Consider the following 16,455-nt stretch of genomic DNA (forward strand, 5'->3'; position numbering starts at 1 on the left):
CCCCACATTTTTGAATGTGTTTGTGTACAATCTTTCACCTCCTGTCATGGCCATGTACAGTAAAGCTGGTAAACTAGTGTGTGGTTCGCGGATTAGCATTTGGCAGTTAGCCCCTGCTGGTAGAAGATGTAATACACTATTATATATATTTTTTATTGACGACCATTTAAAAGTGTATTCGAATAAAATCAGAATTCCAGAATGTGTGTGTGTGTGTGTGTGTGTGTATCTTTGTGAGTGGTCTTTTTCTTTTAGAGCAGTAGGTGCTTTCAGTGCTTTTCATGTGTTTTAGTGAATCTGAACAAAGTTGGAGAGAATGTGAGTATGTGCTGACTGTGAGTTTGCTCTATTTTCATAGGCCATATGTTTCTGTTTAAGCTGTTTTAAAGGGGTGGAGCATAATTTGATTGGCATCTGTTTCCCCTTTCTCCATTGCCCCGCCCCTTGAGCCTTTAGCTCTTGGTTTATTTTCCTCATCTCATCTTTCACTACTTTCGTCAGCTACCCCTTTTCCTTTTCTCTCTGTCTTTCTTTCTTTTCCCCCTTTGCTCCATTTCTTTATTCAGTCAGGCCTGTGTCCTGCTGCAGAAGGGATCTGAACCTCTTAGAGGAGATGCCAGAGCCCATATGAGTCTTGTCGTTGGTTGGACCCCTGGGCCCAGGGCCGGTAGGATGTGCTTCAGGTTGAACCGTGCTTGCTCAAAACCGTTTACCTTGGAACTTTAAGGCGGGATGAAACTAGTAGGATTTGTTGTATCCGAGCCTTTTTATTGTTGAGACATTAACTCCACATATCTGAGCCTCTTTGGGCCTGTGTTCTTGTTGATTCTTGGATGACCCTTGATCTGTTACCACGTGCTGATTGGCTGGGGCTGTGTTGGTGTTGGTGAATGGCGCGGCGCAGTTCAGGTGGACACGGGCGGGGAGGCAGCTGGCTCACGGCCTGTTTTTTTCCGTCATCCTCAGGGAGAGAGTGTGGAGAAGCCCTGGGTGCAGAGGAGTGTATGTGTGTGTATGTGGTGACGGCGGATTACCAGCGTCAAGAGAATACAGAAATCAGCCTGAAAGCAGGAGAGAGAGTGGAGGTGATTGAAAAGAGTGAGAGCGGTGAGCGACACACATCCATAACACACATGCACGACATAATAGATTCCAAGATTCCAAGACCGCTTGTGAAAATGTGTGTATTTTGCATTATATAACGTAATGCAACATCTTAGTTACAACTAATAATGATAACATTATATTTTGAGCGGAAATGTATTTGATTGGTCACTCTTTTGCTTTAATGACAGCAGCACTCAAGCTGTGTGAACTCCACAAGTTTGTCAAGAATTAGATAATCTCGCTCTGCAACATGATTTGGGATTATCCAAAGGGCGTCTTGTTTATTTCCAGGTTTCAATTAGATTTTGAATCCCAGTTTTTAAAATGAGGTCTCAAACTTTTGCCCTTCTCCAACCCAACCCTGTCCCAAATGAATGTGCACCCATGCATAAACAGACTCAAAAGGAAAAAAAAGAATATATATTTTTATTTCTGATTTGTCTTTAATGGCAGTTTTGCTTATTTTTCTCATGTTACAGTTATGATTTTACAACCTTTTTGGAAGTTAAATGAGAAAATAAGGATAAGCCTTCCACTAGAAGACCTATTTATTTCCAAAAACATGCAAAAAAGCCTCAAAGGTACTCATTCATCATGGATCGCCTCCACAGAAAAACTAGTAAAAATTTGTTTGCCACTCTACAACTATTTGGATGTTGGAAAATGTGTATCACAACATGAGTTAGTGTTGAGATTTCGAAGTAAACATTGCTTGGTTTATATGTCTTACGAGAGTTTAAAGCAACACTTGGATTTCCGAGAAATGGTAAGTTTTCAGTCTATGATGGGTGTTTAAAAACATCTGGGGATCATTCAGAATGACCTTTTTAATGAAATGCTTTGAAATGTGCAAATAAAAGTACACACGCAAAGACAGAGAATCAAATAACAAGTTGTGCGGAAAGCAATGATATTGAGTCATTTTGGAGCAGGAGAACAGTTGGTGTGTGTGTGTATGTGTGTGTGTTTTGAAAAATTGTTCTTGAGTGAAGGTCTTAATGGATCCTCCAGAATCTTTCCTCTTCTGAAAAACTGTGTTCATACGTGTATGGGTGTTTGTTTGATGTGTGAGTGTGTGTTGCTGAACTCTTAATGTTAAAGTCATTATGTGTCTAATACACTATACTCTATCTCTTTTCCACTGACTGTTCTTTTTTTGCCATGTCTGATTTTCTCTTCCTCATTAGTGACTTATAATATCTGTTATCATGTCTCTCTTTCTTACATTTGTTTGGAACATTACAATTCTGTCCTTCTTTTAACACACACACACACACACACACACACACACACACACACACACACACACACACACACACACACACACACACACACACACACACACACACACACACACACACACACACACACACACACACACACACACACACACACACACACACACACACACACGCACGCACACAGATGAAGGCATGTGCAGTATATATTTATATATTTATGTCTCACATTTTCACAGTGTATGATGCTCTGACATTCCATAGAGTGATGCATACTAGGTAAAGATCCTAAGGTATTTTTACACAGCATAATAAACTGGATATGTTTTGCTCTAATGAGAGTTTCACACTGAGAACTAACTCAAGGCAGGTGTGTACAACTAGCGAGATTTTTGTGGTTTTGTGGTTTTTTAAACATTAGTGAAGTATATAACAGTCATACAGTTATGAGCTAAACATGCATTGTTAAATATAATTTATACAAAATAAACTACTGTTTTGGATTTTTATTCTGCAATGATAGATACATTGATTGAAATTGACCATAAAGACAAAAATTGTTACAAAAGATTTATATTTTAAATAAATGCTGTTCTTTTGAACTTTATTTTCATCAAATAATTCTAAAAAAATGTATAACGGTTCCACAGAAATATTAATCAGCACAACTGTTTTCAGCATTGATAATTAAGAAATATTTCATCATTAAGCTAATGTTAAGAAGATAAAATTAATGTAAATATTTCATAGTCCCTTCCAATAAAATATAATTTTAAAGGGTTAGTTCACCCAAAAATTAAATTGATGTCATTAATGACTCACCCTAATGTCGTTCCACACCCGTAAGACCTCCGTTCATCATCGGAACACAGTTTAAGATATTTTATATTTAGTCCGAGAGTGTATGCACACTTTACTGTCCATGTCCAGAAAGGGAATAAAAACATAATCAAAGTAGTCCATCTGTGACATCAGTTAGTTAATTAGAATCTCTTGAAGCATCAAAATTACATTTTGGTCAAAAAATAACAAAAACTACGACTTTATTCAGCATTGTCTTCTCTTCCGTGTTTGTTTTCAAACCTCAAAAAAAGATTCAAACGGTCATGAATCAGCGAATTGATTCATGATTCGGATCGCCAATGTCACGTGATTTCAGCAGTTTGACACGCGATCCGAATCATGAATCAATTAGCTGATTCATTACCGTTTGAATCTTTTTTTTGAGGTTTGAAGACAATGCTGAATAAAGTCGTAGTTTTTGTTAATTTTGGACCAAAATATATTTTCAATGCTTCAAGAGATTCTAACTAACTGATGTCACAGATGGACTACTTTGATGATGTTTTTATTCCCTTTCTGGACATGGACAGTATAGTGTACATTCACTCTCGGACTAAATATAAAATATCTTAAACTGTGTTCAGAAGATGAACGGAGGTCTTACGGTCATTAATGAGAGTCAGTAATGACATAAATTATATTTTTGGGTGAACTAACCCTTTAAGTATATGACTTGCACATGAATAAAGATTATCATAGCTTTGCAGTGTAACATCATTATACTAATGATACTAATATGCATGCTAATTTAGGACCAGGTGCAAAATTCATATTTATAATAAATAATGTAACAGGGGGCCTTTGCTTCACCTCCTCTATCCACCAAGGGGTCCTCGTCCTGAAAATGGTTGCTACATTAATAATAATTAATTAATCACAATTTCCTTAAAAATAATATTTAATGATCTGATTTTTTGTTTATGATGATGTGCTCAGGACTATTAAAAGAGGCTGTGACCCAATTCAAAAAGAACAGCTGGAATCAGTTACATCAGTGGTATGCGCTCACTGAATCTCTCTCTCTCTCTCTCTCTCTCTCTCTCTCTCTCTCTCTCTCTCTCTCTCTCTCTCTCTCTCTCTCTCTCTCTCTCTCTCTCTCTCTCTCTCTCTCTCTCTCATTAGGCTGGTGGTTTGTAAGAACAGCTGAAGAACAAGGCTGGGTTCCTGCAACATACCTTGTCTCTCTCACAGGACGTCGAGACAGCCACAGAGCTCCGAATGGAGAGAGTAAGGCAAAGATACACTGCTAAACTACATATTTATTCATTCATGCTGCTGCTAAACTGAATTAAGAACCGTTGAAGAAACAAGGCACATCTTTTACAACAGATATCAGAGCTGCTGGCTTGTGTAAAACACAAGCAGCTGCCAAATGTCCTGTTTTCCTTTGTCTTGCGCAACCCTTAACTCTTAACAGTTTCCATCCATTTGCTTCAAGAGATTTATGGGTGAAAACTGTTGGTAAAATTCTGTTATGGACGCAAGCTCATGCCATGTCAGCACATAGAGTCTTGCTCGGATGAAAACCATTCAGTCATCAGCTCATAGTCTAGGGACCCCCCTCGCTCAACACACACACATTTCTTGGAGCATTTAACAGCCTGGGAGTGGAAATTCCAGCAAAGATGTCAGATTTTCCATCTCTTGGTCCAGAAGGCTTTTGCTGTACAACTGGGTCCAACACACGCTGACCCATATAACTAGTGGTGGAGAGATTCTGCAGTGTCTGCATGTTTTGATTGGTTTTTCCACTGCAAAACTAAAATAGCAAACAAATTAAATACACACGCATTACATAGTGGACAAAAGGAGTTTTTTCACTTAAAGCACAAGATTTATGGATGTTATTACATTAGAAAAAATATCAAACCATATGCATTTTAAATAAATATACCACAAACAAACTTGTATCCACTTTTATCACTGAGTTCTTCAGTTTTAAATGATAGAATAGTAGACATACTGTTTAAAATTAAGGCCAAAGGCACATGTTCATAGTGATGAACTGACTTCTTAAAGGATTACTTCAGCGATTAGCATATGGCTTTGTATCAGTAGAAATCCTGAAGTATATTCAAATGATTGTGCTTTCCTCCCTCATATCCCCCTAAGACAAGAGATTTATGCAGCTCCTATGATGCAAATTGACGATATTTGCATCATAGGAGGAATATTTGGCCAAAGGCTAAGACACAGCCAGCAGAGGGAGCCATTTCCGCATGTCATAACCCGCGCATGGGGGATGGAGATCACACTCAGAGCTCAGCTCGCAGCTACAGGCACTCATTTAAACGGAGCTATGCTGAGTAATGGAAGTCTTTTAACTTCTCAAATTAATTTCTATGAAAGTTAAGCTTGCAAAGGCATGAACTGAAACGTGCCAGACTGAACTCACGTTGTGAATGTATGCTGCGAGTGTAGTCGCGATTACCTCAGCTCTCATCACGAGACCTCATCAGCTCATTTATCTGACTCCTGCAGTCAGTGCTCAGTGCTGTGATACTCACGCGGTGACTCACTCATTATATTGAACAGACACGTTCAGTTTTTAATTGTAGTGTCTTCTCCAACTCAGTCACAGTAATCCAGTAGGAGGCTTTGGGAATGGCCTTACAGGGCAGCGTAGCTTTCTGGGAATTTTAGTCTTTCATCCCCACGAGACAAAAATACATTTTCTGTCTTTTCTCAGTCTAGAAGGCACCAAATTCAAAAATAATTTCACATTTCTATTACATGGATGACCCAGTTTAAATACAGGTTCATCTTCCCAGTGCTGAAGTACCCCTTTAAGACCACTGAATTTTTAGGACCAGTTGGTTAAAAGTAATTGCAAAAAATTTAGCACAACGTCACTTTTAAATACCTTGATACTAAACCTAAATAGTGTAACTTTAATAAAACAAGCAAACAGCTTTTCTACACTTCTGAAACATGGGAATCTCGTCAACTGAAGTGAAGAAGAGAATACCTTTATAGTCTAAAATTATATTAATGTTGGCAATGTATAATATGATGATGCTCAATGTTAGAGCCTTTATGTAAACTGGTTGATTGCATCCAATCAATGAAAGTAACACTGCAAATATTAACCCAGGGTTTAGAATAATCTAAAACTATTGTAAGTGTGAAATTTTTTAAACGTGACTGTAAGTGTCAAATCATTTTGAGGGTACTGTATGTGTAGCGTGTATCTGAATTAGTTAGCACATCATGGGAAGGGAAATCCAAATGAACATTCTTTGACAAATATCTCATGACAAATCTTAAGGGAAACAGCTTAAGATAATCAGTAACAAAAAAACAAACAAACAAGGGTAATACTTTCATTTACAGTCCTGGTCCCCATGTACATACTATGTAATTACAATAACTGGGTAATAACTAGGTACTAACCCTGAACCTACCCCTAAACCTAATCTTATTACCCAGTACCCATTTCTTAGGTAAGTAAATTGTAAGTGCACGTTCTATAAAATAGTGCAAGTGCAACAAAAACAAGTATCAACAACACAGGCAAATGGGCACAGGTAGAACCAAACTAAAACACAATAAAACTAAATGCAACCAAAGCATACACTTGACAGTATGAGTACATGTGTAAGACACAACACACTTTATTCTACACTTTTGAAATGTATTCTGTTATCTATGTATGTATCTTATAGCAGGACAGTATATAATGTGCTGTCTTTTCTCTTTTGTTCGTAGCAGAGTGGTATATTACAGTTCAGCCCTTCAGCAGTTCGAGTCAGGATGAGCTGGGCTTTGAGAGTGGCGTCATTGTTGAAGTCATCCAGAGGAATCTGGAGGGCTGGTGGTTCATACGGTAAACTCATCATCCACATGTTTATACTTTTCTTTAAGCTACTTTAATATACTTTGCTTTCTTTTGCTGTGATTTACTCAATATATATTGGGGTTTTGCAGAAAAAGTAAATGTGATTATAAAATTTGCTAGGTGTGCAGTCAGCAAAGTGAACAACTGGTAATAGAATTTATTTCCCAACTCTCTTTGATTCATACTATAGTCAAGGGAAGATTGGAAATATTGGGCAGTATTATTATATTAGGCAGGGTTGTTATACGAATCAATGTTGAAAACTTAAAGGTGCATGAACTTGCTTTTAAAAAAAAGGATGCTGTTGTCTGATGTCAACGTATGACATAAGTGTGGTTTTTACATTCAAAAACATCATAATGAATAAGTAATAGGCTAATTTATGCACTGGTTTTGATGCTCTCACCTCTTCTCTTTTCTCATCACAAATCACAGAAAGGCATTTACTTTCAATAAAAATTAAGAAAATGTTCTAAATGTAGAAATAAAGTGCGAAACAAAATGTTTAATAATAATAAAAGCATTTATTGAGTAGGGTTAGGGCATGGGTTAGATGTAGGGAGGGCTTTTAGTATCCCTTTACGAAGACATCCATTTAATAATTTAAATAAAACTAATAATTTACACTCTGTTATTATTGCATCCTGTTAATGTATAACAATACTGAGGTGCAAATAGTATGTATCTGTCAAAATAAAGTTTAAATGACATTACTGTATAAATTAAGTATAAATTACTCAATTACTATTTACACAAATTGCAAAGAACTGCAACTTTATTTGGTGTAAATAGAATATATCACTATTTTCACTTGTCTATCATCTATCACTAAGAAAGTATGTTATTTTCACTGAGTGTAAATAGAATCTAGTTGCTATTAACACTTCCTTATAAATGTATTTTTACTGTCACTTCTGAACCATTTCATATTTGCTAAATAGAAGGGTTAATTGAATTAAATTATTACCCTCTCAGTTATGGCGGTAAGGAGGGATGGGCCCCAGCTGCTTACCTGAGGAAAATGCAAGATGGAGTCATGGCCGGTAACCAGGCAACAGAGACAAATAAACCAGCTGTGCATGGTCAGGTGGAAATCATTGGAAACCTTATGGAGATCAGCAACCTCCTGAACAAGAAACCTGCTAACGAATGGCACTCGCAGACTGACACATATACACAGTACAACGGCGATGCAGAACAGACGGAGGCTTACAGTAACAATACACACACCAACAGAAACAGCAGCAGCAGCATTTGCACTGCCACTAACACTGGCAGTAGTAGTTCAGAGAGAGACTCTGATGATCAGCTCAGCCAGCACACAGACTCCAGTGTGCATCTGTCTGTCTCAGATAGCAGTGTGTCTGTGTCAGTGCAAGATGCTTGTGTATCTGCGTCTGTTTCTGAAGCAAATGTGTCTTCAACACCATCCACACTAAAGGCCAAAACTGTCCCTCCATCCCCTGCAATTGCTCGAGTCGCACCTCAGAGATTCCACAGTGTTGAGACCAGTGAGATTCTTTCTTTCATTCATTTAATTTTTTCCCTTTCTTGTTATGCATTGACCAGGCATAACATTATGACCACTGATAGGTGAAGTGAATAACACTGATTATCTCTTCATCACGGCACATGTTAGTGAGTGGGATATATTAGGCAGCAAGTGAACATTTTGTCATCAAATTTGATGTGTTAGAATCAGGAAAAATTGACAAGTGTAATGATTTGAGTTTGAAAAGGGCCAAATTGTGATGGCTAGGCAATTGGGTCAGAGCATCTCCAAAACTGCAGCTCTCTTGGGGTGTTTCTGGTCTGCAGTGGTCATTATCTATCAAAAGTGGTCCAAGGAAGGAACAGTGGTGAACTACCGAAACGGTCATGGGCGGCCAAGGGGGAGCAAAGGCTGGCCCGTGTGGTCTGATCAAACAGACAAGCTACTGTAGCTCAAATTGCTCAAAAAGTTAATGCTGGCTCTGATAGAAAAGCATCAGAATACACAGTGCATCACAGTTTGTTGCGTTTGGGGCTGTATACCTACAGACCAGTCGCCGCCTAAAGTGGCAATAGTGGGCATGTGAGCATCAGAACTGGACCACGTAGCAATGGAAGAAGGCCTGGTCTGGTCCGGTTGCGTATGATTTGCTTACCTGAGGAACACATGGCACCGGGATTCACTATAGGAAGAAGGCAAGTCGGCAGAGGCAGTGTGATGCTTTGTCCAATGTTCTGCTGAGAAACCTTGAATCCTGCCATTCATGTGGATTTGACACGTACCACCTTCCTAAGCATTTTTGCAGACCATGTACAACCTTTCATGGAAACGGTATTCCCTGGTGACTGTGGCCTCTTTCAGCAGAATAATGCAAAGCAAATATGGTTCAGGAATGGTTGGAGGAACACATCAACAAGTTTGAGGTGTTGACTTGGCCTCCAAATTCCCTAGATCTCAATCAAATCAAGCATCTGTGGGATTTATTGAACAAACAAGTCCGGTCCATGGAGGCCCCACCTCGCAACTTACAGGACTTAAAGGATCTGCTGCTAACATCTTGGTGCCAGATACCACAGCACATCTTCAGTGGTCTAGTGGAGTCCATGCCTCGATGGGTCAGGGCTGTTTTGGCAGCAAAAAGAGGACCAACACAATATTATATAATATAAATATAAGGAAGGTGGTCATAATGCTATGCCTGATCTGTGTATTTCTCTTTTTCTTTGTATTATCTATAATGTTGTCTTATCATATTAAAGATAGTAGACACATTTCGTTTTTTTATTTGTTTTTCCTTTAATCCAGGATCGCCATCAAACAATCAAAAACCGCCTCCCCGTCGAGAAAACAGCCTGGTCAGTGTGTCTCTCTCATTTTCCTTTTCCCTATGTTTCTTTTCCTCTTTCTCTCCACTGCACAACTCACACACAAATAGGTCATTTTGTGGTTTATAATATGCTGAACAGCATATTCTTCTCTTCACGTTCAGGGATTTCAGTTACCGCAGCCCCCGGATCCCCCTACTGTTGAAGCCGAGTATTACACCATTGCTGAGTTCCGGTCCTGCTTGACAGATGGGATCAGTTTCAGCGGAGGGCAGAAAGCTGACGTACGACACTGTTCAGTAGCCTACATTATTTGTCATTTACAATTTAGGGGTTTTGTAATACACTACCATTCAAAGATTTGAGGTCAGTACTTTTTAAAAAGTTTTTTTAAAGAAAGAAATGAATACTTGTATTCAGCATTATTGATCAAAAGTTGATCATGACAGTAAGACATTTATATTGTTACAAAAGATATTTAAATATGAATGCTGTTCTTTTGAATTTTTTTTATTTATTAAATAATCATAAAACAAATGTTTTCAATAATGATAATAATAATAAAAAATTCTGGAGTACTTATATTCTGGAGTATATTAGAATGATTTCTGAAGGATCACGTGACACTGAAGAGTAATGATGCTGAAAATTACATTTTTGCCATTGACATCACATTCAATTATATAAAACAATTATTTCACAACATCACAAAATAAATGCAGCCTTGGTAAACATATGAAGAGTTTGTTCAAAAACAATAAAATAAAATCTTACAGACCCCAAACTTTTGAATAGTAGCGTAGATATGTTTCTTAAAATAAAAAGTAAAGTGTGACAATTGAGCCTAAGGTTCCCTATTCGATGCAAATAACTACATACTGTATACATTTTTCTATAAAAGACCTAAAGGCAGTGTATGTTTACAGGTCATTGAGAAGAACTCTGGAGGCTGGTGGTATGTCCAGATTGGAGAGAAGGAGGGTTGGGCCCCTTGTTCTTACATTGACAAACGCAAGAAGCCTACCTTGAACCGCCAAACCAGTACATTGACTCGGCCCAAGGTCCCACCTCCTGCTCCGCCAATCAAAAAGCAGAACTCCCTTCCATGTGTTGAGTCTGAGGTTGTGAGCCCAGCAAGTCTACGAGTGTATGAGGAACCAGAATATGATGTCCCAGCAGTGGGCCTTGAATTTGACTCCGAGTTGGAGTTTCTCAGAGGAGATGCACCGACAAAAGCCCCTCCTCTGTGTCAGCGTACCGTTTCCTTCACATTGGGCCAGGGGGATGAAGAGGATGACGAGGGTGTATATGCTAACGGTGGCTTCATATCTGTGCCACAGTGTAATGAAAGTCACTCGGACATATACTCACCCTCTGGGGCCCAACGGGCATCTATGTGGGATCCACCGGAATATGATGCCCCTACAATCGAGCCCAGCATTGACACCAATATGACACTCTACGCACACTCAAAGCAACCTAAACTCAAACAGCAGGCTGATGAGTCTAAATACAAACCATCCGTGCGTCCGAAACCTGCAAACCAAGACTGTAGTTCCCTCAGAAGTCCGCGAAACCTGGAGCAAACAGGCCAGAAGCAATTCAGGACCTCCTGCACATCTGAAGAGTCTGAGAACAGCTCATCGGATGACGTCCAGATGAGATTCTCAGATCCATCTTCCCACCTGTACCGCACTACCGCAGCGTACCAACGAGAAGATCCATGTGAGCTCAGCTTTCCTGCAGGAGTGCAGGTGGAGGTGCTGGAGAAGAAGGAGAGCGGCTGGTGGTTCGTCCGCTGGGGGAACGAAGAGGGATGGGCACCCACTTACTATCTACAGCCAATCAAAAGCTCAGAAACAAGTGGTATAGAATCCAAGACCACAGAGAAGGTTAATTCTGAGACGTCTTGGTGTGCGGCTCCTGAGTTGGAGATTTCAGTGAAGGTAGATGTTGGAAAGATAGGTAAATGTGTAAGTTTGGAGAAGAACGAGCAGCGTGTTAACCAGAGCCTGAAGGGCGGACACAGATCTAACCAGCAGAACTGCAGGGTTGGCGTGAAGCAGCTTGCTGTCAGACCTCAGAACGTCCTTAAGGACAACACTAATACGCACACAGCTCCCACGGGATGGAGGAACGACATGCTGCCTAATCATGCCACACTCCATAGCTACAATGATCAAAATTCCTCTTCCTGTGCAGGTAATACCGAGAGCATGAGGCGTAAGGTACCGGTGTCAATGGTGAAGCCTAAACCTCATCTGATCCACAACAACCTGCGAGAGGAGTACGTTTCTATTGCCGATTACCACGGCGACGCAGAGACCATGAGTTTCCCCGCAGGTACGAGGTTGGAGGTCCTGGAGAGAAACCCAAATGGATGGTGGTACTGCCGTGTGCTCGACACGGCTAAGACACGTAAGGGATGGGTGCCCTCCAACTTCTTGGAGAGGAGGAGCTAGTGTTCTTTTGATTCTGCCTTTAAAAAACAATAACGGATACTAGAATAATTTAAATCCCATTACCAAACAACATTTATTTTAAACACTCTATCTTGACCGTGACCCCAATTGAAACATGTTCTCTTTTCATATGAGACATGGCCATCTCGGTTCACAAAATCAAAAAGGAAACACAGAGCAAATCACACCTGTTGATTGACACCTTGTTTATATGCTGTATACTCCCGCTTCTGCTGGATGATGTGATGTTATCGTCACTGAACAGGCTTTTAGGTTTTGCTCATAGCTGGTCTTAATGTGCTGCAGTAGGTTTCTTTTAAAATGTGTCTCTTTGTTTTTTTTAAACTAAATAATTATATCATGCTCTGTTTACAGACTATATGCACTTTCAAAATAAATGTTCTATCTATCTATCTATCTATCTATCTATCTATCTATCTATCTATCTATCTATCTATCTATCTATCTATCTATCTATCTATCTATCTATCTATCTATCTATCTATCTATCTATCTATCTATCTATCTATCTATCTATCTATCTATCTATCTATCTATCTATCTATCTATCTATCGTCTGTCTGTCTGTCTGAAAATGTCTCTTTGTTTTTGTAATTAAACATGGTGCTATTACTAATAAATCACTTCCCTTTGAAATCAAGTCTTATAATAAATGTCCAAGTGCTGTTTTGCATCTTAATCTATCGCTTGATGGTCTCTATGTGTTTGTATCTGTGCATTAATATATAAATATTTCAGGCAGTTGTCAATCATTGTATTTAAAAAACAAACAAACAAACAAAAAACAGATAAAAAATGCTTTAAAAAAACAACAACAACAACAACAAAAAACAATCGCACATTATAAAATTAACAAAATTAATCTTTAATTATATTTATATATTCACAGTAACAATAGCAACAAGCTCTGTTGTTGGATATCATTACAGTAATAGTTGTATTATTACTGGCACTTAGAATATTGTGAATGTCTACTTTGGTATGTAAAAACATTTCTAGTTTTTCAGATGAATATTTTGCAGAAACAAATAAATAATTAGCAACAGATTAAATCTGCCATGCAGTTCATATATTCTGATTATGGATTGATTTAAAGTATACAAGTCAAATAAATATTTATTTCCTGATAAATGTGAGTAGTTGGTGAGGGAACAAACACTGAAAGAAAAAAAAAAACATGATTTTACTGGACATTATGAAACTGAAAATCAGAACTAGTCTCATAGTAGCTTGATTTTCCATTGCGCACATCTAGCCATAAATGTTTAGAATCTGGGATGAATCTGGCATGCACAGTCACTTTGGTCAGGCATTTAGTAGATTAAGCAGCCATTTAGTGCCTCTTCCTTGCTGAGCTCAAACAATCAGCCTTTTATGTGGACATCCTTTTTTGAACAGGACAATGTCCTTAGAGGGGCCTCTTCAGAACCATCCAGGCACTGGGATCCTGTTTGTTGCCAGGTTACATGCTGCGGTAAATTTTGATGATGTCTCTGATTGGGCTACGACACATGGGGCAAGATGGGTTTGACATCTCCATTAGCTTCTCACCACACACAGAACACGCGCACATGTGTCCGCATGCGTACAGCACTGAGTCCACTGCCCTCTCACAGCAAATCAAACACTCCTCACCAGTAATCGCATAGCATGATGGGGTATTTGGAGATTCTGAGGACAGTGAACTGAATGTTGTCCCTGGTGACCACAGCAATCACATAGAAAACAGCAATGAGAAATACATTAAAGAATTTGATAATCAACAAAAGAATAACAGAATGAGAGACAGGAACACACCTGCAGAACTGCTGAGGCTGTGTGGGCGGAGCTGAAAGCTGTCAGTAAAACCCATGACTGCTGTACTGTGTCTCTGATTGGCTGAGGGGTGACTGGCATCACTTAAGATGGACCTCTGTGTTTCTGAACAGGACGCAGTATAGCCACAGGATGTGCCTAAAAAGAACATTTATATATATAATTTAACCAATATCATAAACAACATTTACTGAATATAAATTATAAATCATTTATAAAGTTCAAGGGAAAAAATCTTTTTTTTACCCAGTATGCTGATTTGCTTGATATGCATCTGTAAATCGAAGATCATCCAGAGAGGAGTGGAATTATCCACACACATCTCTCTACAGGCTCTCCCTCCATTATGACTCACAAGCACCTCCCCTTCTGCAGTTGCCCGGAAACCGATGATATCCCCGCCCACAAGCGGTGAAGTCAGGCAGCTAAAAGCCCAGAATTCCTTGCGGTCCAGCAGGTCGTCTGGATTGACCGGCAGGTGCTTCGGGTTAATATGGGCTGGGTTACAGGATGTGAATCCGTAAGACAAAAATCCATTCAGGGCAGATGACCTCAACGAGACCTTTAGGAACACACACTCTCCACAGCGTAACGGGCGATGCGTGAACACGAGAGCACAATCCTCACGTCGGTTATAATAGCGCACCGCTATGTGTTCAGTCAGCAGACGCAGACCGTTGCCATGGACACAGTGAAAATGCAAGTCATCGTTGAGCTGACGTGACAGCACCGAGTTGAGGGCGTTTGGAGAGCTTGAGAAAGATGGCAGACCATCCTGGAGGTCAGGCTCTGAGCAGTTGCTTGACAGATGCCAGTCATCCATCCCTTCATGAGTCACAGCAGGACAGAGATATTCAGCTGGCACCATCTTGCTGTCTGTAAAACAAACACACACTGCATTTAAAATCAGAATCATATTATTATGATATTATGACATATCTATTATTTTTCCAAGTGATTGCACTTATAAGGGACATTGCTCATTTGCCAATAAGCAAACCATGGAAAGAAAACCCTAGCAAACACATTCTCATTTCCCCTTTTGTTACTACAGTTCAAAAGTGCAACATTCTTAGAAAGAACTTCATACTTTTAATCAGCAAGAATGCATAAAATTGACCAAAAGTGACTTGAATTAATACAACAGTTATTTTTCAGTTAAACTGTTCTTTTGAACTTCTATTCATCAAAGAATCCTGGAAAAGATGGTATCATGGTTTCCACCAAAATATTGAGCAGCACAACTGTTTTCAACATTGAAAATAATAATAAATGAGCATCCGCTGTGTCAGTGAGTTTTGGATGGGTAAGCACCCTTGATATTCTTATTCATAATCTTTAAATAATGTAACTATAACGATCATGTAGCCTGCAATCAGCAACATCAGTATAATTGTACTAGCTGGTTTTTCCTTTTGACCTCAGTCAGTAAGAACTTTGCCACTGGCCACAGAGCTTCAGTGAAGGAAATTACTGGTCTGCTATAACTTTCACTGCAGCCGCATCAGCAGAAACGTCCTCAGACGCGGTATATAGTCCACTCTAGGTTGTTTTCAGTTTCCGGGCTTGACGTCTCTGCCATCCAACTGAACTGCCTTCAGCTGACGCTGACTAGTCTGAACAGGAATTATTGAGACATGGAAGCTTCCGTGACACTGGGGTCTTGAAACGGAAGATCAAAAGGAGGCACATGCATTAGTTCTTTTTCAATATTTAAATGATTTCTGTAATATTGATAATTAAAGATTAAAATACTATATCCCTGCACAAGATGAAATTTATTTGTAGGTAATATGTGATGGCCTACAGTGCAAGGGAACTTCCACCAAGAGTTGAAAAACTTTGACAAAACGCCAGATGTGGTGTAATCTACATTAGTAAGAATAGGAGGTGATTTAAGTCACAGCATCGGGCCATCTGACAACAAACACATTTTGGAAGCGGTTTGGTAACATGAGAGAGCACAGTGTGTGCGGATTGCTTGAGGATTGTTCATCTATAAATTACTTTGTCTATTTATACAGAGGCAAAGTGCAACTGAAAATAAGTTTGAATACACATAATGGATGTTGCTAGTTGGATAACAGAAGCAAAATATGATTATGTTTGTGTGTTTGCATGTGTCTAGTAGGTTTTTAAAGCTAAGATCGGGTTATATAATGAAGGTTAAAATAGTCTTAGCTGTCCCAAGGGTTAACTGATGTTACACCAATACTGACCCCTGATATCAATGCACACACACACACACACACACACACGCACGCACGCACGCACGCACGCACGCACGCACGCACGCACGCACGCACGCACGCAC

At 39.3% G+C, this 16,455-nt stretch overlaps 2 protein-coding genes across 5 annotated transcripts in view; one reads left to right on the forward strand and one right to left on the reverse strand.

Annotated features, from left to right (window-relative positions):
• The first annotated feature begins 621 nt into the window (after window positions 1-621).
• Window positions 622-12,950, forward strand: sh3pxd2ab (SH3 and PX domains 2Ab). 2 transcript variants are annotated; one of them, XM_067455661.1, is made up of 8 exons: window positions 652-667; window positions 967-1,107; window positions 4,311-4,415; window positions 6,897-7,014; window positions 8,002-8,537; window positions 9,824-9,873; window positions 10,008-10,127; window positions 10,770-12,950. In XM_067455661.1, the coding sequence occupies exons 2-8, from the start codon at window positions 1,005-1,007 to the stop codon at window positions 12,303-12,305; spliced, it is 2,568 nt and encodes an 855-aa protein (XP_067311762.1). In that variant the 5' UTR covers window positions 652-667; window positions 967-1,004; the 3' UTR covers window positions 12,306-12,950. The 2 variants fall into 2 exon arrangements, with proteins under 2 accessions (XP_067311761.1, XP_067311762.1); XM_067455660.1 differs by having other exon boundaries at window positions 622-1,107.
• A 280-nt stretch (window positions 12,951-13,230) lies between these two features.
• neurl1ab (neuralized E3 ubiquitin protein ligase 1Ab) overlaps window positions 13,231-16,455 on the reverse strand; it is a 79,714-nt gene continuing 76,489 nt past the window's right edge. For all 3 annotated transcript variants that reach the window (XM_067455668.1, XM_067455666.1, XM_067455665.1), the window contains 3 exons: window positions 14,388-15,017; window positions 14,124-14,279; window positions 13,231-14,024 (listed from right to left, as the gene is read on the reverse strand). In XM_067455668.1, the coding sequence (XP_067311769.1) occupies window positions 13,789-14,024; window positions 14,124-14,279; window positions 14,388-15,017 (1,022 nt within the window). In that variant the 3' untranslated portion in view covers window positions 13,231-13,788. The remainder of the gene's footprint in view (window positions 14,025-14,123; window positions 14,280-14,387; window positions 15,018-16,455) is intronic.

Source organism: Pseudorasbora parva, chromosome 10, assembly GCF_024679245.1.
Source record: "Pseudorasbora parva isolate DD20220531a chromosome 10, ASM2467924v1, whole genome shotgun sequence".
Classification (NCBI taxonomy): Eukaryota; Metazoa; Chordata; class Actinopteri; order Cypriniformes; family Gobionidae; genus Pseudorasbora; species Pseudorasbora parva.